General features: G+C 43.0%; 1 protein-coding gene across 8 annotated transcripts in view; it reads right to left on the bottom strand.

Annotated features, from left to right (window-relative positions):
- AFF3 (ALF transcription elongation factor 3) overlaps positions 1 to 22,402 on the bottom strand; it is a 573,094-nt gene that overhangs the window by 42,194 nt on the left and 508,498 nt on the right. For all 8 annotated transcript variants that reach the window (XM_070511624.1, XM_070511625.1, XM_070511626.1 and 5 more), the window contains one exon: positions 3,553 to 3,739. In XM_070511624.1, coding sequence (XP_070367725.1) covers positions 3,553 to 3,739 — 187 coding nt within the window. The remainder of the gene's footprint in view (positions 1 to 3,552; positions 3,740 to 22,402) is intronic.

The following is a 22,402-nucleotide window of genomic DNA, read 5'->3' as shown; positions in this document are numbered from 1 at the left end:
TCCTCAGAACAATCTCATAGACTAGGCAGGACGGGAATATCTGCCATTTTGGGGATGAGGCAATTGTGGCCAAGGAAGCTTAAACGGTTAAGCGGCAGTGCAGGAGGGAAAACTCAGGGCTCGGGATTCTCCTCCACCGGCATGCTGCTGGCTCTGGTCTGCTTCCTGAACCATTCACTCAGGTTTCTGCCCAGTGGTTTTGTTTGCTTTCTCGCTTGCTGTGTTATATTTTCAGCCACGACCCTCCTCCCCGATTAATCTTCCCTCTGATTCACGCATAACCTCTCCACCGAGTACCTTAGTGTCTGCTTCATCTATATCCTCCATAGCACTCATTGCCAGGTACCCCATAGGTGCCTAATTAAGGAGAAGCTTGTTGAACCAATGAGTAACTTCCATCACATTTCTGCTGATTTTCAAGAACAATCTAGGGCAGTATTTTCCAAAATAGGGTTTTAGTTCATATATTCCATGAAGAAAGGTTTCCATGGTCAGGTAAATTTGGGAAATGCCACAATGGAAACATAGCTTACAGGAGCAATATTACAGCCTGGGCAATGCCCTATTATAGTAAAGAGATGGGTTACACCTACTTTATCCTGGCACTCCTCAAAACACGTGACCAGGCTCCTTTTCTCCCATGTGGTACCAAGTACTTAGGGAACACTGGTCCAGGGAGCTCTGTGTGCTGAGGTAAACGTGCTAGCTGAGCGAAGGTGCTCTCCCCCAGTAAAGCCCTGACAGGAAAGGATGTACCAGGCCAGGAAAGAAGATAAAACTCAAGTGAAAAAAATGAGGCTGAGAATAACTAAGCAAATGTCAGACCATAGCGAAGGGCTCTGCAGTGATGGAAATATTGCTTGGAGCAGCTCTGCCGTGCGAGCTTGCAGATACGGCATTATACTATGGTGACTCATGTAAAATGAAGTGGCTTTCTCCAACCACAGCCATAAAGAACAGCTCAGAGGAAACTCAGCTGAGCCAAGTGGGTTTCCAGCCGTGGCACAGGACGGGGAGAATGCAGGTGGCTTGGACCATCGCGAGTGCTTCCTCCTATTCCCACGTCAGGATGTTACCAGTGGGGGAAGTGAGGGCCAGAAACGCTTTGCTGCAAAGCAGCGTCAATCGGTCTGCACAGCAGAATGTGCGGTGTGAGGCCATCCAAAGCCTGAGTGTCCTGTAGGGCTCAGGATAAAGAGTCTTAGTGCTCTCTATAAGGTGACCTGGGCCAGCTCAGTCACAGCCAAACAGTGACACAGAGCAGGGTCAGCCAGATAATGTCACTTACTGTCTTTGCAATTTTCATTCTGCAAACTCATTTTATTTCTAAGGGTGTATGTCTGTATTAATCTTGTGAAAAACGTTAAACGAAATCTTACTTTTATGCCAACTAATACATTCCTTTCCAACAAAAAGGAGTAACATGCAGCGTGGCTAACACAGCTCTTGCTACTTCTCATTCCCTCTGAGTAGAGAAGCAAAGAATTGAAAATTCTAATTGGCCTCAGGCAACTTAAACTTTAGGCCTGCTTTAGTAGACTCACGCTCCCTCCTTAGCCAGGGGCCTCTGTTAGCTGCTGGAAGAAAAGGCAAGAGCTTCCTTTCATCACCAAGAAGTTCAAGTCTTTGTAATTATCTCAGTGACATTTAGAGAGAATTTGCTTACAGCACTTTCTAACTGTACTTCTCCTCGGCTGGGTTTCAGCTTCCTTCAGGAGCTCCAACATTCACATTTCAGCATGCAAATGAGACTCCACATTCACGAATTTAACCTTCAAAGTCACAAAGAAGAGCCTGCATGGGGGGTCTTCACAGACACTAACACGTTTTATCCACCTCCACTGCGCCCCTGGCTCTTGCAATGTCTCTGGAATCCAGTTATTTCTTAAAACTAAATATTCTGGAGTTTCTCAACAAATTGTAGCACAAAGCTGGCTTTGAAGAAGCCTGTTTAACTCCTCTGTCTTATTTAACTCTTATATATTTTTTGTTTCAAATGATTCCCATTAGAACGTCAGTTCTAGGAAGACTGGGACCTTTTCTGTCAGATAATTGCTGTATCTCAGAGCCAGGCACCATATCTATGGCAGATGCTTAGTAAATATTTGTTGAATGAATGCTGAATGAATGAATGAAATTATGAAGAAGGCCTAATAATTCCGTTTCTAGGAAAAGTCAACCTATGGCTTTTATAGGTTAATGTTGCCTAGAGCCTTCCCCTCCTGTAGGTAGACAGAGAGACAGTGTGGGGAGTGGGGCTCATGGAAAGGAGACAAAAATGCAGGAGAGATGGAGAGAGGCCTTATTTCAGGATGAATGGGGAGCTTCTGGGGCAGAGCAGAAAGGTGCTGGAGAAGAAATGAGGAGTGTGGGGAAATAAAACCTCCCTGGGTGCTCAGTGCCCTGCAGCCAGCTTCAGCCTCCTAAGAGAAGAGTGGAAGGGGAAGAGCCTGAGGGAACGTAAGAGCCACTCTGTGAACCTCAGACGGAAACCCCACTGCTTTCAGGTGGGATAACGTCCCACGGCACAGGCAGAAAAGCTGGAAGCAGGCATTGTGTTGGCTCTTAATGTGCTCCCCTCTCACTGCCACGGTTTGTAGACTGACTTTGGTTTCATTTCAGAGCCTATTTAGAAATTTGGGCCCCAAAGTGGTACAGAGGGTTGTAGGTAAAAAATCAAATCCTACGATCCATGGTAATGTCAAATGTTTACACACGCAAGAAGAAACTGTCTTTTATTCCTTCTTTAGAAATCAAAGCCTACCCTCACAGATCCAGACTTGAGGAGTTTGCTCTCAACCCTCTCCCAAGATCTCCATATTCTGAATTACTATTTAATTTTCCCCTTTCCCCTTTCAAGTAGAAATAGCAATGGTTTTTATTGGTACCTTGTAATGTTTTTACATGAGGCACCTAAATCTTCCACACAGATACTCATCATAGCTATAAAAGGTTTCATTATTATTTGTAGGTTGATGCTAATTTTTCTTTTCATATTTTCACAAAGAAAACACAGTTAAGAAGGTTTTATTAATATTTACAGCCCTTGTCCTTCTGATCCGTGACAAACTGCAAAAAGGTAAGATTCTAACCATGTCTAATCTATGAAACTCCTTTCCCTATAATTTATGGTGGCCACACTTCCCAGGTGGTGAACTGCCCTGCCTGCTTACTGCCTCTGCCGACCCTTAGGGAGACTCGATCCATAGGTTATTTCCAGTCAGTGATGTATACAGCATACTTGGAAACTTTTGGGAGGCAGGATAGAGATTTTTGGACAATGAAAGATGAAGTTTCTGTACTTCAAAGGAAGCTCTGTAACTGGAACTATGAGGAGGGGACAGAGTGGGGAAAATGATGAGCCCAAACAAATCCAGATGGGCCACCAAGGGGTGGTGGCCTCAGGGGTCACTGCTGGCAGGCCAGTCCTCCTGTCACAGCACAGAGGCTGGGGGAGGTGGGCAGGTGTGAGAACCAGGGCTCCTGGGTTTCCTGTCCTCACGGGGAGAGACGCATGCAGGGGAAGGGCCCCGGGGCCAGTGTGGGTCTTACCTCGGGGCTGGAGTAGTGGGGAGGCTTGCTGCCCTCACTCTCGCTAGAACTGCTCTCGGTCTCCGAGTCGGATCCGGAGCTGCTCTCCGAGTCGCTGGAGGAACTGCTGCCGCTGCTGCTGCTGCCGCTGCTGCTGCCCTTGCTGGAAGGCACGGAGGCTCTGCAGTTGGCCTGCTGGACCACGGTGCTGCCAGCCCACGAGGCCCCCCGGGAAGGAAAGGGAAGGAAAGCCAAGTGAGCAAACACGAAACCACGACCGAGCAAGCTGTCACTCAACCAGAGGAGACAGGAGGCATGCAGTCCACACAGCTGTCAACCATCATTGGGAACCGGAAGAGCAATCATCAGGATCAAAGGCATCTTAATGGTTAAAAAAAACTCATATATATGAATAAAATTGAGAATGAAAGTTGGAGCCCCTTGGTGGTTGGCACTAATTACTTGTGTGGCCTTTTTAGAAGGGAAGGTGGTGTAATCTCAGAATGGCTGCTGCTGTTTTGCTGCTGTTTTTGGGGAATGGCTTTTCAAATGCAGCCCCAAATCCGATCATCTTCAAAAATTCAAGGAAATCCAAAATGCCTGAAATATTTTATAAAGGATGAAAGTGTCTGTTTCCTTATTTTTAGAAATGGGCCATGAGGAAGGGCACAGTGTTATGCTCTGTGCTTTCCTGGCTGCTGGAAGGTTCTGGAGATTTGGGGACCGTCAAAGTTACAGTCTTGCTTCCCGCCTCCTACCGCTCATAGAGTCGGGTGTTGCAGTTTTTACAGAGCTGGCTTGCAGTATAAATAGTAATTTTCCTTTGAGCCGTTTATTAAAGAACTGAAGAGCCATCACTTACACGTTTTTATATATTCCAGCCTTTCCAATCCCATGGCTGTACAGCGGCTTATAGCAATAGCATTTCAAATTATAGTTGATGTTCATATTCCTGCTGAAATTTGACAGGAAGTTATACACTCAAATCATATACTCAAAGAGAACAGGAAAAACTGACACTTTCTAATAGTAATTAATTAGCCACAAAAATTCAAACAGCGTGCATCTACCCAAAGAGTGTTTGAGCCAGAAAGAAAGCTTCGGTACTCACATAATAGTCAACATCTTCAAAGTCCTTTATTAATTGCATTGAAACACACCTGAATCTGTTCTGTGGAGCTTAAATTCTAAACCCCGAAAAGGCAGTGATCCCTTTTTCCTGTTGAGTCAGCAAATATCTGCTTGCCCCTGCCAATTGTGACCACGGCTTCAAGAGGAGTGCATATCAGTGAAGGCCAGGCTCCGGCGGAGCTGGTCAGAGCTAACGGCCTCAAGTACAAGGAAGCCTGAACAAGGTAACAGACCCTTTTCACCCGCCCCTTAAATCTTTGACAAATGCTTCGCCCAAGGACAGATTCTCAAAAATCTTCAGTGTGGGGGTTGGAGCCCTGCTTCTCCTAGAAGAATGAGCAGATAGAAGAAACTATCTCGCAGGATATATCTGAAGATGCAAACACCTTTGTTGAACTGCAGGGTTAGGGAAAAATGGAGTTTGAACATAATCTTCCCTAGTGGTCTATTTCTTCCACCAATGCCACGGTCCATACCCAGTGTCTGACCAAATTCTTCAACCTCAGACACCACCTGCACGTTCATGCCTTGCCTGAGCCGCAGTGATTTCTTTTCCGGCCTGTCATTTGTTTCTGGTGTTGAGAGAGGAATCCTGGATCTTTCCATAGAGGTGGGGAGGGAAGGTTAGTGATCAAAGGGCTGTAATATTTCTTTCTTCCCTGATGAACTAAAATCCATCTTTCCTGTTGGCTGAGTCGAGATGGCCACTATCAATGGAGTCATAAAAAAGACTCTCAGATTCTGAGCAAACATGAACATCTGGGATCCATGTTCGAGTTTGTCAGTAGGCCCCCAAAACACTGGGGAAATAACTCCAAAAAACAACCCCCCTCCCAAAACCCTAAAACCCAAAAAAGCAAAGCAACACATGATGAGGAGAGAGATATGTCTCCTGCCACACTCTGGAATGGCACTTGCTGACGACTGGGAAATAAATAAAGATGAATGAAGAGCATTTTGATTGGTTTCCTATGATGGTCAAAGGCTCTGATCACCGAGCAGTACATTCTTCCTGCTCTAATTCAAACAACAAAGAACGTGTGAGGCTGGTGTGTGGGTACCTGGGCGGTGTGTGTGCAGCACAAGCAGCAATGCATGTGGAGTTCCCTGGGGCTTGTACCGCAAAGTGACTGTCTTTTGAAAAGCAGGACTTTAATTTCTGGGGAAATGTCCAATAAACAGTTGCGGGGCTGCCTTCTTTTCATGACCGCGGTCCTATAATAAGGAGACGCATGAGCCCAAGGGGACAGAATCTCTGATCTGAACTAGACCGACAGAAAAGCCTACTACGTTTATGTTTTCCTTCCTTAAATTAGGAAAGTCACTTAAAATGACAGTTTTACTGGCATAACTATTATTTGTTTTTAAAACAGCTGAGAGAGCCAAGAATTTTGGGTTTTTCTTCATGCTTTGCTTGGAAGGGCTGCGAGGCATACGATGCCTCTGGGGTCAGGATTGAATATATTCATGTTTCAATGATCCGGGTAGAGAATATGTCACCAGAAACAATCCATGTCAAGGATGGGGGCCTGGAAGGGCTCCGGCGGCTCCAGGTGTGGGATGGAGGTAACGATCCCTCCCTCCACCAAGGCTGTCTCATTAGCTAGTCTTTCTGGGGGTTCTTGGGGGCAACCGGTGTTTTGGGCCTCAGCACGGTGACTGCACTTGCCATGAGTGCATGCAGCTGCCTTGCCTCTGTTGGGGTAGCTGCAGCAGTGGGGGTGACAGGATAAAGTCGCAGAAGCGGGGGATGCTCCTCCCTGCGGACCAGCACTAAGGAAACGATGGGCTGGGTGAAGCCAGGAGGGCTCTCTGGAGTCACAGAATAAAGAAGATGAAAACCGCATATCAGAAAGACCTTCCTGAAAGAAGACTTCAGGCTTTACATATTTAAAATTGCCAATGGAAAATTTTAGTGTGCCAACTAGCTGTCATGTCACCATACCAAAGAGGTTATAAAAATTAATTAAAAATTAACCTTTTCCTGAAATAACACGGATTGATTGACATGATGACACAGCTCTGGGCAATTTTTAGGAGAGTTCTTGGATCCTATGCCATTTCAGGAACATAGTGCCATCGAACCTGCAGACGTGAAAACACTACCGAGATCATGGAATAAAAGTCCACGTGTCACCAAACTTAGCACAGTGCCTAGGACATAAGAGGCCTTCACGTGCGATTACTGAATGAAAAAATCAACAGGAAAAAATCCAACGTTGGGTTAATGAGTTAAAAAAAAAAAGGATTTAACTTTCAAAAAGGTTACAATCTCTCTTTTCCAATAAAAAAAATATTTAAGGGGATTTCAGCACTTCTTATGCTCTTCCAATTTTAACACTTCTTGCTGTCAGAGAATAGTTCTTTCAATGTACTCTGAAGCTCACCTGCTATAATTTAAGCACAGTTTTCTCTTGGGTGGTTTATTGACTTTTTGTATTTCGCGTCCATGGAATGTTTTGCTGGTTTTCTGAGTGGTCAAGAACAAACACACCTTTGAGAGAGTCGCAGCTTTATTCTACATGATCTGCTTGCTGTGTCCCTTCCTTTGGCTGCAGTGACACATTCCTTTCAGAATCTGGCCTGGGCTAAGACAGAATATAGACAGTAACAGAAAAGATCTGGAACCTAAATGACAAATCCTGAATGTCACAGTCAAGGGTGCTCCTGCCTGCCAAGCATACTGTGGGGCCGGGATAAATGTCCAAAGTTATCCACAAGCTGTCAACTAACAAGTAACTTGGAGGCAGGCTCTCTGCCTGGCTGGCACCTGGTGAATAGTGCGATACCCAGCACAGTGCCTCGCAATCTGTGGGCATCCACTCGTATTAGCCGAATGATAGTATTTTAGAAGAGGCTACAACACCTTCTCACTCAACATCCTGGATGAACTCAGCAAATGCTTGACTTCCAAACTAATCAGTGCCCTGGCAACAGTATTCCTTTATTGATGGGATCTTTATTGATATTAATTATCTAAAATTATAACCACATTATGAGAAGTGAAAATGGTAAAAGCTGGCATAAGGAAGTTCACTGTTGGAATTATCTTCCAAAAAACAAAACTGATAGGACTGTCAGTCCAATACTAAATTTTTTTGTTTGCTCTGCGATACCATCAGGAACAATTCTTTTGTTACACATGCCTTTTTGAAGCTCTGCAGGGTCTGGCCTCAATCAGATCTCCAGCTTCACCTCAGTGGGTCTATCCCTAAACCTCAGACATAGTAAATTTCTCATCATTTTGACAATCTGTGTCCGCTCATAGCTGAGTGCCCTGCTGAACATGCTATTTTCTGCACCCGAAAGTCCTCTCTCCCTTTCTTCTTCTGTTACCTCCTACTCACTCTCCAGGACTGAGTTGCAATGTTACCGTATTCTGTAAAGTTTCTCCCAACTTCCCAGGCATAACTGATGTTTCCTTCTCTGAGCCCCTTTAGCACATTGCCCATTTCTCTATTGTAGCTCTTACCATATTAAGGATAGGAATTATCTAATTTGTCTGTGTATCCCCAGAGCTAGCAGGGATCTGGCACAAATAGATTCTCAACAAATATTGATTAAATGAATAAAAGAAAAGAAAAATGATCCTTGAAACAGTGTGTAAGTCAAAGTGTTTTGTTATACTATGAAGTAGCCCATGAGATGTTCATATACACACATACATATATTTTTCTATTGCTTTGGGGCTGCTGAGGATTTCATGCAACTAATAACTTTAGAAAGCTACCATCTACATTACAGCTGAAAATTGAAAACCTACAGAGGCCAGGCAGGTAGCATAAATGAGTAAAGTGTCCAAGTATGAGAAACCCAAACGCCTAACACGTGATGATAAATGACAGCGGATGCCTGGCTCCCCAGGCGGAAAGGGGTCAGAGTAGAGAGTCCCATTTGGTCTAATGCTTCCCCCTCAGGCCAGCATATCTCTGCCATGTGGGAATGAGAGCCCACTGTGACAAAATCCTTTGATTTTTTCAGAGGAAGCCCCAAACCCTGATATTTAAATCAAATTTCCTAATTTTAAATGCCAGTAAATAATCTGAAAAGTTTTAACAACAATCATTGTATTTTAGCAATGATACTCATTTATAGGTCACATGAGGCCTGTGGAGCACCAGTTAGAGACCCTTAATCTATGTCCTATTATTACATATTCTGAAATCCTCAGATGGTTCCATTTAAAGGATATAGACACAGAGAGACCCGCAACCACGAGTTTTACCTCTCTCTGAGATTTAGATTAGCAGGGACACACAAGAGGTTAATCAAATACACTTACTCTCTCAGCCCATTTATTTGAAGTTTTTTATACCTTGAAATAATTACTAATTCACCAGAAGTTACAAAAATAGTAGAGATTTCCCATGTACCCCTTACCCAGTTTCTCCCATGGCTATAACTTATGTAAGTATACCACAATATCAAACCCAGAAAACTGACAATTGTACAATGTGTGTCTAGTTCTATGTCATTTTATCACATGGGTAGAGTCACGTAACCACCATCACAACCAAGGTACAGAACTGTTTCGTCATCACAAGGATCCCCCTCACGACACTCCTTTAGAGTCACACCTGCCTCTTAGCCCCTCACCATTCCCAACCCCTGGGAATCACTAATCTGTTTTGCAACTCTAAAATTTTGCCATTTAAAAAATGTTATATGAACGGAATCATACAGTGAGTCTTTTCTTAAATGAGATTTATTTTATCAGTTTTTGGTTCACGTATTTTTCAACTCTGTTGTTTGGTGCATACACATTTAAGACCACTTGGTGTTCTTGGTGTCTACTTGGTGGCTTGACTCTTTTACCGATACGTAATGTCCCATTATGTTCCTAGTAATTTTCCTTGCTCTGAAGTTGACTTTACTGGATAGTAGTATAGCCACTATGGCTTTCTTTGATTAATGTTTTCATGGTATATTTTCCATCCCTTTAGTTTCAACCTATTGTTATATTTGAATTGTGTTTCTTGTAGACAGCATATAGTTGGGTTATTTTTTTTATCTTCTCTGCCAATCTTTGTTTTTTAACTGGTGAATTTAGGCCTTTTACATTTAATATAATCATTGATACAGTTGGAGCTCAAATCCATCATTTAATTTTTGTTTTCTGTTTGATCCCTCTGTTTTCTTTTTCTTGCCTTCTGTTTCTTGAAACAAGTTACAGAATTATATTTTGATTTACTTACAGTGGTTTTGAATTGATCTCTTTGTACAGATTTCTAAATCATTTTTCTAGATGCTATATTATACATAACTTCTCACAATCTACTGGTATTATCATTTTACCAGTTTGAGTGAAGTGCAGAAAACTTGCCTTCTTAATTGTCTTAAATATTTCCCTCTCTAGATATTGAGAACCACATCAAACAACATTTCACATTTTGCTTCAACTGTCAAACACAATTTAGAAACCCAAGAGGAGAAAGAAAATTTATTGTATTTACCCTATTTTTACTCTTTCCATTGTTCTTCTTTCTTTCTTTATATCATTTATTTTATCAAAGTTCCTTCTTTAATCATTTCCTTTCTATTTCAAAACCTCCTCTGGCTGTTCTTTTTGTAGGTTTGCTGGCAACAAATGCTCTTTCATCTCAGAGTGTCTCCATTTGTCCTTCATTCCTAAAGGAAATTTTCAATGGATATAGGATTTTGGGTTGCCAGCTCTTTTCTTTCCATGTGCTACTTCCTTCTGGCCTCCAAGGTTTCTGAGTCCAGCATCAAATTGTTTCTATTATTTTACCCTACAGGTAAGGTGTTGTTTATTTGTCACTGCTTTCAAGATTTCTTTTTTTTGGTCTTGTTTTCAGAAGTTTGATTATGTGTGTCTCAGCATGAATTTATTTGGGTGTATCTGTTTGAGGTTTGCTCAGCTTCTTGAATCTGTAGGTTTGTCTTTTGCAAAACTTGGTCCCTGAGGCTCTGTCCTTTTTTTGTCTTTAGTCTATTTTTCTCTGCTCTGTTGTTCATAGTGGCAGTTTCTATTACTCTGTCTTCAGGTTTACAAATTCTTTCCTCTGTCCTCTTTATTCTACTGTTAAGCTCTTCCATTAAATTTTTAAATTTCAGTTACTGTAATTTTCAGTTCTAAAATTTCCATTTGGTTCCTTATATCTTCTATTTCTTGTTGAGACTATTTTTTCACTTGTTTCAAGTGTCTTCTTAACTGCTCGTTGAAGCAGGTTATAATGGCTCCTTTAAAATCTTTGTCAGATATTTCTAATATTTATGTCATTTCAGTATTGCCATCTGTTGATTGTCTTTTCTCGAGGTGAGATTTTTCTAGGTTCTTGGTATAATGAGTGATTTTTTCTATTGTCTCCTAAACAGTTTTAATACTATAAGACTTGGGAGTTTTTAAAAAACTGCTTGTTTTAGCACGCCTTCACTAACACCACACCAACAAGGGAGGGAGCACCTCCTTACAGTTGGGCAAGAGCAGAAGAAAGTCTAGGCTTCCCACTTGGCCTTTGCTGATGAGGGGAGTGATAGGGTCATTTTTTTCCCCCACGGTGTTTGCTGGAATAGAGCAGTTATTGTCTAAAAGTTTTCTTCTTGCTAGGATACTCATTTCCTGGTCCTTAGACTAGAGACAGTTGGCTTTCCTGGAGGAATTTTTTAAAAAAAATCTGTGCCCGTTGGCATTTCCAGGTTGCCAGCTTCCCCAGCATTCACTCTGGGCTTTATGAGGACAAAAGAAAACCCAGGGAATTCACCAGCTTGTCTTTCCTCAGGTCTGAATTACCTAGCTAATCTGTCTTCATGTTTCAGTCTTATGTTCATTTTATATATAACGTCTAAGGATGTCAGCTGTACTTAGCAGGAGGAATGGGGAGAAGTATACCAGTATCTTGTCCTAGAACAGGAACCACCCACGTGACAATTATCACGTGGAAATCAACCCTGTCCCAATACTTCCAGCATCCAGCTCCGTTAACTGTATCAAAAGCTGATGAATGAAACTACCACCAGGTCTTCTATAGTCCCTGCTCGTTATACTTACCCAGTCAAACTAGGAATTAATTCATTTATTTAAAAACCACTTATTATGGAAATGAAGCTCAGATTTTAAAAGTATGTGTACCAAAGCTAGAAAGGGCATGTCACTATGGATGCATATAGCCTTACAAGAAAGATGACTCAAAGGAGATGAGGTTGTAAAATAGTTAAGGATAAAAAGGTGAGTACTTTAGAAATTCTGCTCAAGATAAATGACATAGGGTTATGGATGACATTGGTGTGGTCACCGTTGACAATCCACTTTGTGCCAGGTACATCAGAGCCATAGCAGCATGTGTATTGTGCTGGGCGTGTGCGTGTGAGTGGGTGTGTGTTTGGGGAGGAGGTGTTAGTGGACACTCAGCCATGTGCAGAGCCTGGAACAGAGGAGGCAGCTGCTCCCAGCTTCCCCAAGGAAAAAAGAGTAACTGTCAAAAACAGTATAGGATCATAAAAAGTAGACGAAATCAGCCATGAAAATTGCAAAGCAAGTTACAATACCACTTGTTGACAATGCAAAAACTGCACATTTTTCATCAGTCTAGGAAATCAAAGAAAAGATGCAACAGTGAGTCATAACAGAGCACCCAGTACCCAAGGGGAGGGAAATAGTTACATCCCAGCGCAAAATAGTGACTCAGAGCAACGGACAATGCCTCCCGCCAGGCCCCAGACCCCCAGGAATGTTTCTCTTACTTCATGCCTTTGTCTCCTCCTGTAGGGGAGGTATTATTCTGCCTCTTTATAGGTGAAGACAATAAGGTCCCTAATAAGAGACAGAACTGAGATTCTACTTCCAGAAATTTCCCCTATGAAATAATCAGGCATGTTTAAACACATTTACCTACAAGGATATACGCTCTTATGTTATTCGCAATAGGAAAGCATTTATAAACAACCAAAATGCCCAACAAGAAAAGATTGGTTAAATAAATGATGACACACCCTCATGAGGGAATACTTTGCAGTACTATCTAGCCATTATGAACATTTTAGAACAGAATATTTATTGTCACAAAAAATTCTCACACTAAATCTGTGAGGAGATGGGCTTTCAATATGCCAGCCATCGGAGGGCAGAGAGACTGCTCAGGAATACCCAAGCGTTGCCTCTGCTTTTTCCCTGGGAGAGGATGAGGTTTTACTGACTCTGGGTTTTGCTTAAAAATCCGAGGGTCCCACTGTCTATAAACAGGCTCTCACACGGCAGAGTTAAGCATACAGATTGTGTAAGTCTTCTTGACTAGCTCTGTGAGGCCCAAGCACAAAAGGACTGAGGTGTGAGCACCCTGATGGAAGCTCTAGGGGGACCATGGATCTGTGCTGGTGTGCAGGGCACCTGGTCCAGCTCTGTGGGGCCCCTTCGCCTCAGCCATGTCTCTGTATCCTTTGCCAAGTAAGTCGAGGACCTAACCTAACCCCACCAGGTATACCTGTGTGGTCTTTCCCCGACAGTCTGCTGGCTACCAGGCAGCATGATCATAATTACACAAAAATAGAAATACAGAGACAAAAACACTGGAAGGATATTTACTCAAATATTAACTGTGGATATTTTTGGGTGGTAGAATTATGAAGATTATATATTTTTTGAACTTTCCTATATTTTGCAATTTTTTAATTTTTCACTAATAGAACATATGCTACTTTTTTCAAGTCTGGTTGGTTGTGGAAGATGATTCTATGAATGTATTACTGAATTTAGTATGTTAGTATTTTATTTAGGATTTTGGGAGGATCTATATTTACAGGTGAACTTGATATATGTTTACATTGATCTATTTTATATTTTGGGGGTGATTTTGGCAGGTTTTGTATCATAGTTTTAGCTTAAAAAAATAAATTGGACAGTGTTTTACCTTTTTTAAGTATTCTGGAAAAGTTTAAATAGTATGAGAATTTTCTGTTCCTTGAGCGTTTAAAAGAATTTACCACCAGCAAAACCATGTGGTCCTACGGCCTTTGGAAGGCAATTCTTTGATATCTTTTACAATTTATTCCTTGGTTATTGTCCATATCTTTTTTGTCCATTTTGTTATTTTTTCCAAAAAAACTTATTTAGTTTATATTTTCAAGTTTATTTTCACAAAATTTACATAACATTCTCTTAAAATAAAAAACACTGTATCTATTATATCACCTCATCCCAAATTTTGTTTTCTATTCCCTTTTTCTTCATTATGTTTGCCAAAAGTTTATCTATTTTGAGGCTGGCCTGGTGGCATAGTAGTTAGGCTTGCGTGCTCTGCTTTGGTAGCCCAGGGTTTGCAGGTTCAGATCCTTGGTGTAGACCCTGACACACCGCTCATCAAGCCATGCTGTGGTGGTGTCCCACATAGAAAACAGAGGAAGACTGGCACAGACGTTAGCTCAGGGACAATATTCTTCACCAAAAAAACAAAACAAAACAAAAAAGCTTTTCTATTTTATTTTCAAAGAAACATCTCTTGATCTACATAATAATTCTAGTATTTTCTGGCTTTGCTTCCTTCTACATTTTTTATTACTATTATTATTGTTTTTTCAGGATTATTTTATAAAACTTCTACGAACTTTTTGAGTTGAAGGTTTATTTCAGTTGTTTTTATTCTTTCTTAATAATGCAAGCATCTGGGACTATTTAGCCTCTGAGTACTCCTATGGTTGTAGGCGATCACTCTCGTTATGCTGCATTTTTATTTTCTTTACTTTTTAAATAGGTTATTGTAATAGTTTTAAGTCCTCCTTTGATCAAATAGTTATTTAGATGACTGCTTTTCAAAACAGATGACATTTAAAGAGGATAAACATTACATTGAGGTCCCAAAAATAAACACAGTGGATGTAGCTTAGCATATGTGAAAACTTCAGGCAAGATGCTGGCTTCAGCCTGAAGGGGGAATCTCAGGGCTCAGGTAAGATAAAAGTGAGAAGGAAGGGCAGGCAGGATGGGATGGGAATAGGGAATGGCCTGGGGAAGGGAGTAAGGCCATGAAGAAGACTTACACAGCACTCTGCACACCCCAAATGTCCCCGAAACTCTCTGCTTGCCTTAGGGAAAGATAAAAGTCAGCAGAACCTGACACATTTCGCAGGAGAGAAATTCAGTGATATAAGAGGTCTACAAACTTGGACATAAATTACACCTCCTAATTCACTGCTGATGTTGTTGTAGAATATGAAATTCTTTCTGTTACAAACCAAAGAATCCAGAAATCCTCCTGATCAGCCAATCGGCCCATTTACATATTCCTATCAGGGAATGAGAAACTAATGCCCAAATTCTAATTTTATGAAAAGCTTTGGGTCACAAGCCTTGATCATCAATTTCAGACAACAGAGAGCATAGATGTCATCTCACGGGGCCCTTGTCATTTCCTGGATTTCCATCCTTTCTGATGTTCTGATGCTCTGCTTCCCTAGCTTACATGGGCTTGGAGAATCTGCTCAACAGCACCAGAACATTCTTGAATTTAGCATCCCTGAGTTTACAGTGTCACCACCTGACTAATGATATTTGCTAAGGAATATAAATTCTTTTGTTCTGGGTCAGTCCTGCTTTTGGATTTAGCAGATTTTCTTTCTAGGATGGGTGAAAAATCTTCTCTTCTAGATGGACCAAGACCAAAAAAGCTATGGCTTGGAGCTCTGGGTCATATTTGGAACAAAGTTTTCCTTTCAGTTGAATAAAGAACCACATGTGACCCAACTGAGGAGAAAGGCATCTCACAAATAAAGGAAGAATATAATAATGTACAAATATTTGGTTCCCAAATACTCCTGGACTTGATAGTTTTTCTGTTTCTAAAACAACATGTTATTTATGTATTTTTTACAAAAGGCCCCTAGGAGAACATTCTCTACTCAGTTATCTTCTCTGGACTGAAGGCTTCAAATGGGGTGCAGCCCTCAGGTCCTTTCTTCAGATAGATATGTTCTTGGAGGGGTCTGTAAATATCACCGGATATTTACAGAGAAACATCTGCACATCTTGTCTGTGTAATGGACAGGATTTGAGCGGGGAGTCCTGATGGGTGAGGGTCCTGGAGGACGTTGGGCTTGTTCCCATGTGGAATGGTTCTCTGAAAGCCCTGCATTGGTTTGGCCAGGCCGCCTCTGCACCACACAGCTAAACAAGACCAGCCTGCAGCTGCATTCCCTTCCTGTCAGTGGGCACTGTTTGAGAGCCTGTGCCAAGAAGGAGCTGCCTTCTGGCGACACAAACTTGCTTCCCTTACACTCAGGTGGGTGGTCACAGTGACACTGAGTTGAAAAGCCCTTCTTGGCGCAGAGAACATCTCAAAGCAGGGAATTCAACATCTTGCTTTTGACAGCTGGGATGGGAGCTGCAAGGTGGCAACAGCTCTAGAGGGCCTGGGCCCAGCTGCCAGAGAGCTCGAAAGACCCGCTGGCACAACTACTCCTCTGGCAGAAGGAGCTGAAACATGGATTAGGTGAAGGCCATCTGGGTGGGAGTGTGGGGAGACCGAGTGTTGAAATGGAAGGGCGCTGGCCTCTGTGAGGCTGAGCTGGCTGGCCAATGGGTGGGGAGGGCGCTCTGGTGCGAGTGTTCACGTTCCAGCTGCTGAGAGCGAGCTGGCCACCCAGATGAGTGGCCTCAGCAGGGTTTCATTTGACCTGCGCACAAGACAAATGCAGCTCTCTGACTTGCTCAGTGTGTTTCTCCCTGACCCTGCAGCAGCTGGATGTGGGCAGGGGACCTCCCCACTTGATTACTTTTCAGCCACCTGGGCTACAATGGAATGCTGAGAAATTCCGGGCTATCATGATGTAATGCTACCCTGAGTTTCTTTCTCACACCGTCCTCAGGGGTGGGTTGCCCAGGGACTGCTTCCAGAGATGAAATGATGTTGTGGGGACATGCAAGTCCCTCTGCACCCTACTGAGTTCCATCCTTCAGTATGACAGCCCTGGAAGACAGAGAGTCTATGTGAAGAGCACCTCTTGCACCTTCAAGCCATCTGAGTATTTTAAAGCAACAGCCCCTCAGAGATCCCGCCACCCATGTAACTACTTACATAGTTCTTAAATTTGCTTACATGTATTTTCAGTTCAAGGAGGCCTTTACACAGTGCAGCCCCACACTGCTGTCCTTACGGGAACTCTGTAATCCATGTGGCAATAAAAATTTACCCGAATTCCCTGACTACCTTTTTTTTTAAAAAAAGCTTCATTAAAATATAATGTATATACCACACAATTCACCCACTTAAAGTGTATAATTCAATTTGTTTTATATGTTCACAGGGCTATGCAACCATCACCACAATCTAATTTTAGAATATTTTTGTCTCGCCTAAAAGAAACCCTACACCCATTAGCAGTCAATCGCCCTTTCTCCCACCCCAAGTTCCCCTTATCCCAGTCCTAAGCAACCACTAACCTATTTTCTGTTGATATGAATTTGCCTATTCTGGATATTTCATACAAATGAAAGCATACAGTACGTGGTCTTTCGTGACCAGCTTCCTTCAAGTGGCATAATGTTTTCAAGGATTGTTCCTGTCGTAGCATGTATTAGTACAATATTGCAGTTATACCATGCTTTGTTTATCCATTCATCGGATGATGACTATTGGGTTGTTTCCACTTTGGGGTTATTAGCAATAAAGCTATGAACATTTGTGCACAAGTTTTGTGTGGACATACATTTTCATTTCTCCTGGATATATACCTAGGAGTGGAATTTCTGAGTCCTATGATAACTCTATGTTTAATCTTTTGAGAAGCCGTCAGACTGTTTTCCAAAGCAGTTGCACCATTTTGCATTCCCACCAGCAGCGTATGAGGGTTCCAATTTCTGCACATTTGCCAATGCTTGTTATTGCCTAACTTTTTGTTTCTCCCCATAGTGGTGGGTGTGATATGGGAGCTCATTTTGGCTTTGATTTGCATTTCCCTAGTGCCCAATAATGCTGAGCATCTTTTCATGTGCTGAGTGGCCATGTGTATATCTTCCTTAGAGAATACCTACTCAAATACTTTGTCCTTTTAAAAATTTTATTATTGAGCTGTAATAGTTTTTTATATATTCTGGATAAAAGTCCCTTATTAGATATATAATTTGCAAATATTTTCTCCCTATCTGTGAGTTGTCTTTTCACTTTTTTGACGGTATCGTTTGTAGCAAAAATATTTATAATTTTGAAGTCTAACTAATCGATTTTTTCTTTTGTCACTTGTCCTTACTTGAATACTTTTAAAAGTAATAGATACTTGAATTTATATGAGTCTTTACAATTTTTCCAAGTCCCTCTTCTCAACCTCACAATAAACCTCTAAAATAGGAAAGTCAGGTATCATTATGTCCACTTTATTGGGGGCAATACAGAGAGGTTAAATTGCCTACTCAAGGTTCCACACTTACTTAGTGGAGGAGAGAAGCTGGAACCCAGGCTTGGGCTCCTAATGCTAACCTGTGTTTTCTGGGGAGCCAAACTCTCCCAGCAAGTGGGGTAAATTATAGCCTTTCCGGCCCCAGTCAGGGACATTTATATACTTTTTCCATGTGAGGCAGGATGGTGTGTAGGCTTTAGAATCAGACAGACCCAGATGGAAATTTTACCTCCTCTGCTTGCTGGCTGTGTGACCTTGGGGAAGTTCCTTAACCTCTCTGAGCCTCAGCTGCCTCATTGGTATTAAAGGGGTAATAACAGTAATGATCTCACAGGGTTGCTACGTGGACTAAATGCGAAAACATGTGTAATGTTCTTAGAATAGAGTCTAGCATATAACAAGTGCTCAATAAACATAGGTTAACGTTATTCTTTAATTACTGATAACTGTAATACTTCTTCCAACATGGTAGCCTAAATCAGTAGGCATTCCTCAAGTTAACCTGCACTCTTAACTTGCATTACCCATCTGGTCTTTTCATAGGATTATAAAATGATTGATCAAGAAGTAACCTGGGAGGTCAGCTCGTCTGACTCCCAGAAAAGAGATGGAGCATGGTTTGCCCAAGATGACACAGCAGATGAGCTTTCCAACAGGACTTCTTAGAAGCTTCTTCTCTTATTTCCATAAACTAGCTCTTTGAGTGCAAAGCTCCAGATGCCTTGATCTTGAACAAGGTCAAAGGAGCTCCCGAGGGAAGCTGGAGGGGCCCAGAGAGATGGCAGCACCCTGATCTTGGTCTGGAATCATGTTCGGCTCCTGAAAATCCTCGTCCTAACCCAATCTCTATCTGAATAAAGCAATTCCATTTCTCTCTGTGTTTAAAGCAAATAAAGTGAGTTTCTGAACGTCAGCAGCATGTGGCGTTTAATTTGCATCTCACCAAGGAGTACAAGACTTAAGGATGATGAGCAAAAGGGATTTTTATGGAAACCAAATTATAGCACCTGAGACACAGACTGGTGGCCGCCTCAGTTCAAGCTGCGATCTTGTTAGCTGCCATAAACCACGCTGGGTTTTTTCCTTGGATAAGGACTCTCAGGGAAAATGTGTAAAACATTATTCAGGTGTTTCTGCGGGAAGCACCGTCCATAAGGGCCTTTCAAGGGCTATGTAAGACAGCATAGCAGATAGACTGTGTCTGCTGACAGGGAAAAGGGGTCACAACCAAAATGAGCAAAACACAGTAAGGACATGCTGTGTTTCTAACTTTCCTCACTGCCATGCTCGGTTAGTGTTGAGGCCAAGTTTCTTCACTGCCCTAAGACGGCTGCTACAGTCATCACACACACATGACGATGCCCAGAGAAAGCCATATTCCTGTCTGATTCTCCTTGTTAAGCAGACCACCCTTCGTGCCTCACTGGCTTGAACTGCATCACACGCCCATGACTAAATCAGTGCCATAGCAAGGGTAAGACCACTTAGATTGGGTAAGACCAATGAATAGCCACCCCTTATGACTGGAGACTGACCAACCTCCTCTGAAGAATCTGCCACTGAGTGCAGGGTGAACCGAATAGATGTTCTCTTTGTAAGGAAGTGGAGGGTGGCTGCTGGACCGGCAATCGATGGTGTCTTCCTCATACAGAAAGTCTGCTCCATTATTGAGATCCCGGACACACACAACAAACTCAACTAGCCAGATACCTGCTACGTGACCAACACAGTTAGCGTGACAGGCCATCTCAGCTAACAGTCAAGGACAGAGCCACGCAGCCTTGACACCTGCACACCTGCGTTCCAGTCACAGCTGTGCTAATAACTTGCTGTGGGTCGCTACCTCCTCACCTATTAAGAGACAGGCTTGGACTACAGGATGTCTAAAGTCCCTCTCACTTCCAATATCCTTGGATAAATCTACAGTTAATTAAAAACAAAACCTGGTGGCCCTCATTTTAGTTACTTATCTCTAGAAATGTCTAATATCAGGATTTCTAACTATAAGCTCTGTTAATTTTTATCTTAATTCTTTTCTTTTTCCCCCACTCAGTATAATAAGCAGTGGGTAGGCCAACTGAAAAACAGAGAACGCTGGAGCCAGAAGTCATGGATGATTTGCTCCTGGTAGTTAGTCTTGAGTTGACTGTAACATGCTGTCTGGTGTTTTATTCCTGCACGTGCACGCAGGATTACTGTGTAACAGTCAAGCACATGCCAAATTCCTAGCTTTGCTACCTTCGGGAGTCTAGGTAATCACACAGATTCCCCTGACAACAATGTACTGAGCCTCCCATATGCCAGGCGCTGTGTTGGGGCTGCAGATTTCTTATCTTACCGTGTGTAATGTGACTTCAAGGATGAGCCAAAGGCATTATCTGCCTGAAGCCAGTCACACCACAAATACTTTCCATTTTAGTTTTAGGTCGATGAGGGTTTTTCTGCCATCAAGAATGTACTGTGCACCTGCATCACACTGCTGCTTTGCGCTCACTACCTGCCTGCTACTGTTCTGAGTGTGGTGGGCACAAAAGTACCATGTTAACCCATGTCCTCAAAGTTGGAGGGCCTAGAATAACGTTTAAAAGAAGACAGTGTATATCAAGTGTGAAATTCACTCATAAAATTCTTAGTCCTCAGAGTTTAGGGACCAGGGGAATAACGAGGTCTAGAGTTTTCCAGTAGGACTCCCTGGAGGAACTGGGACCTGAGCAGAGCTCTAAGCACAAGGTCAGATTTAGCCAGCAGAATACAGAAGGGGGCAAACCGTAAGCAAAGGCATGGAACAATGGGTGGGAAGCCAGAGGCCAGCCAGGAGATGGAGATTCACAGAGAAGGGTGTGCAGGGTGAAGTCAAAACAGGCTCAGGCGGGGGCGGGGTGGAGGGGGGTGTGGAGCCCCTCATCCTAACTGGTTTCACAGAATCTAGCACCAAGGAGGCCTTCTACTTAGATACATGGGGGATGATGAGAAAAGCGGAAAAGACAGATTGGGAGTGACTGATTTCCTGCACTGTGTGAAGTGGAAATTCTACGAGCACATATGTGTGATTTAAAATAGTAAGACTATTCTGAGTGGGACACTCTTGGGAAAAAGGCTGGTTCAGGGGTCTCCAGTCCCACTTCAGCAAATGAGTCAGGGAGGCGGGTGTGGCCCCTTCCGGGCACACTCTGCAGAGGCTGTGCCCCCAAGAGAGCACTTGGGGAGACACACGTGACGGAGAGCGACACCCACATGCAGAAGCAGAGGACGAGCTAAACCTGTGAGAGGGAGATCTCAGTGACGCCATTTCACTCAAGAAAAGCATGTCAGAAGCGGGCCTCTGTCTCTTTAAGGTTTGCTGAAGATAGAAAGGTCGTTTTACGGGCAGGCTGAGCAAAGAGGGAGAGAGGAAGAGAGGGGATGGTAAGAAAAAGAAGGGAGGAAGGACATAAATGAGAATGTGGTCAATATAATTTTATTTGCTTTATTATTCCTGAGTGTGGTGCCAATAAGTCTGAGTCCTGTGACTCTGCAGCTCCACCATCATGAGAATATGAGCAATCCTGCTCCCAGAAGTGAGCTTGCCTCTAAAAGGAGAAGCACCACCAAGCTTTGTCCACAGGTCAATAAAACTCTCGGCCCAGGCCTGGCCTGATTCGTCGATTCCCTCAGTAGGTCTGAATGGCCCCAGGCACCAGGGCCCAGGACGAGCCAGACCTGCAGGGCTGCAGGCTGCTCTTTCACCGAACACAAGTCACAGAGTCAGGGAGCTGGGAAATGCAGTCACGCCCCAGCTGGGATCCAGGGACAAGGCAGGGGTTCTGAGACACGTGCTGGAGTCAGGTCCCTGACAAAAGGGAGCTCCAGGTTGAAGCGTTGGCTTGTCTCTTTGATCAGAATTACTCTGCTTTAAAGGTCATCTCACTTTTTGCCAATGAAGAAAAAGTGAGTGAGGGAACTCACAGGAGAACTTTGGTCGTAGGAGGAAGAGAGGACAGGAGGAAAGTACGTAGTCAGTCATCAGGGCAGTGTGCGCCTCGGTTAACTCCAAGGCGCAAAATGCACTTGAGACCTCAGGGTGTCACATGAGAGGAAACACTCCATTAGGACCTTAAAGCCTTAGAACATAAGCCTTTCCTGATGCTAAATAAGGGCAGTGATGCGGGGTCCCTAAACCCCGGGCCAGCAGCTGCCACACAATTTGCAGGGCTCATTGCAAAATGAGTATGTGAGACCCTGGCTAAAAAATCAGGAAAACAAGCATCACCACAAGCACTAAAATGTAAAGCATCCTCCTTTCTTCCGTGGGCTCTCAATTGGTCATGGCATTTGTTTATTTGCTATTTCATGTTGTGCTCTTTGGGTACCAGGACTCTTGTGGGGTGAGTATAGACCCTGACTGGCATCTGGGGAACTC

Source organism: Equus asinus, chromosome 6 (assembly GCF_041296235.1).
Source record: "Equus asinus isolate D_3611 breed Donkey chromosome 6, EquAss-T2T_v2, whole genome shotgun sequence".
NCBI lineage: Eukaryota > Metazoa > Chordata > Mammalia > Perissodactyla > Equidae > Equus > Equus asinus.
The sequence above is the reverse complement of the archived record's forward strand: the minus strand, read 5'-3'. Positions and strand labels throughout refer to the sequence as shown.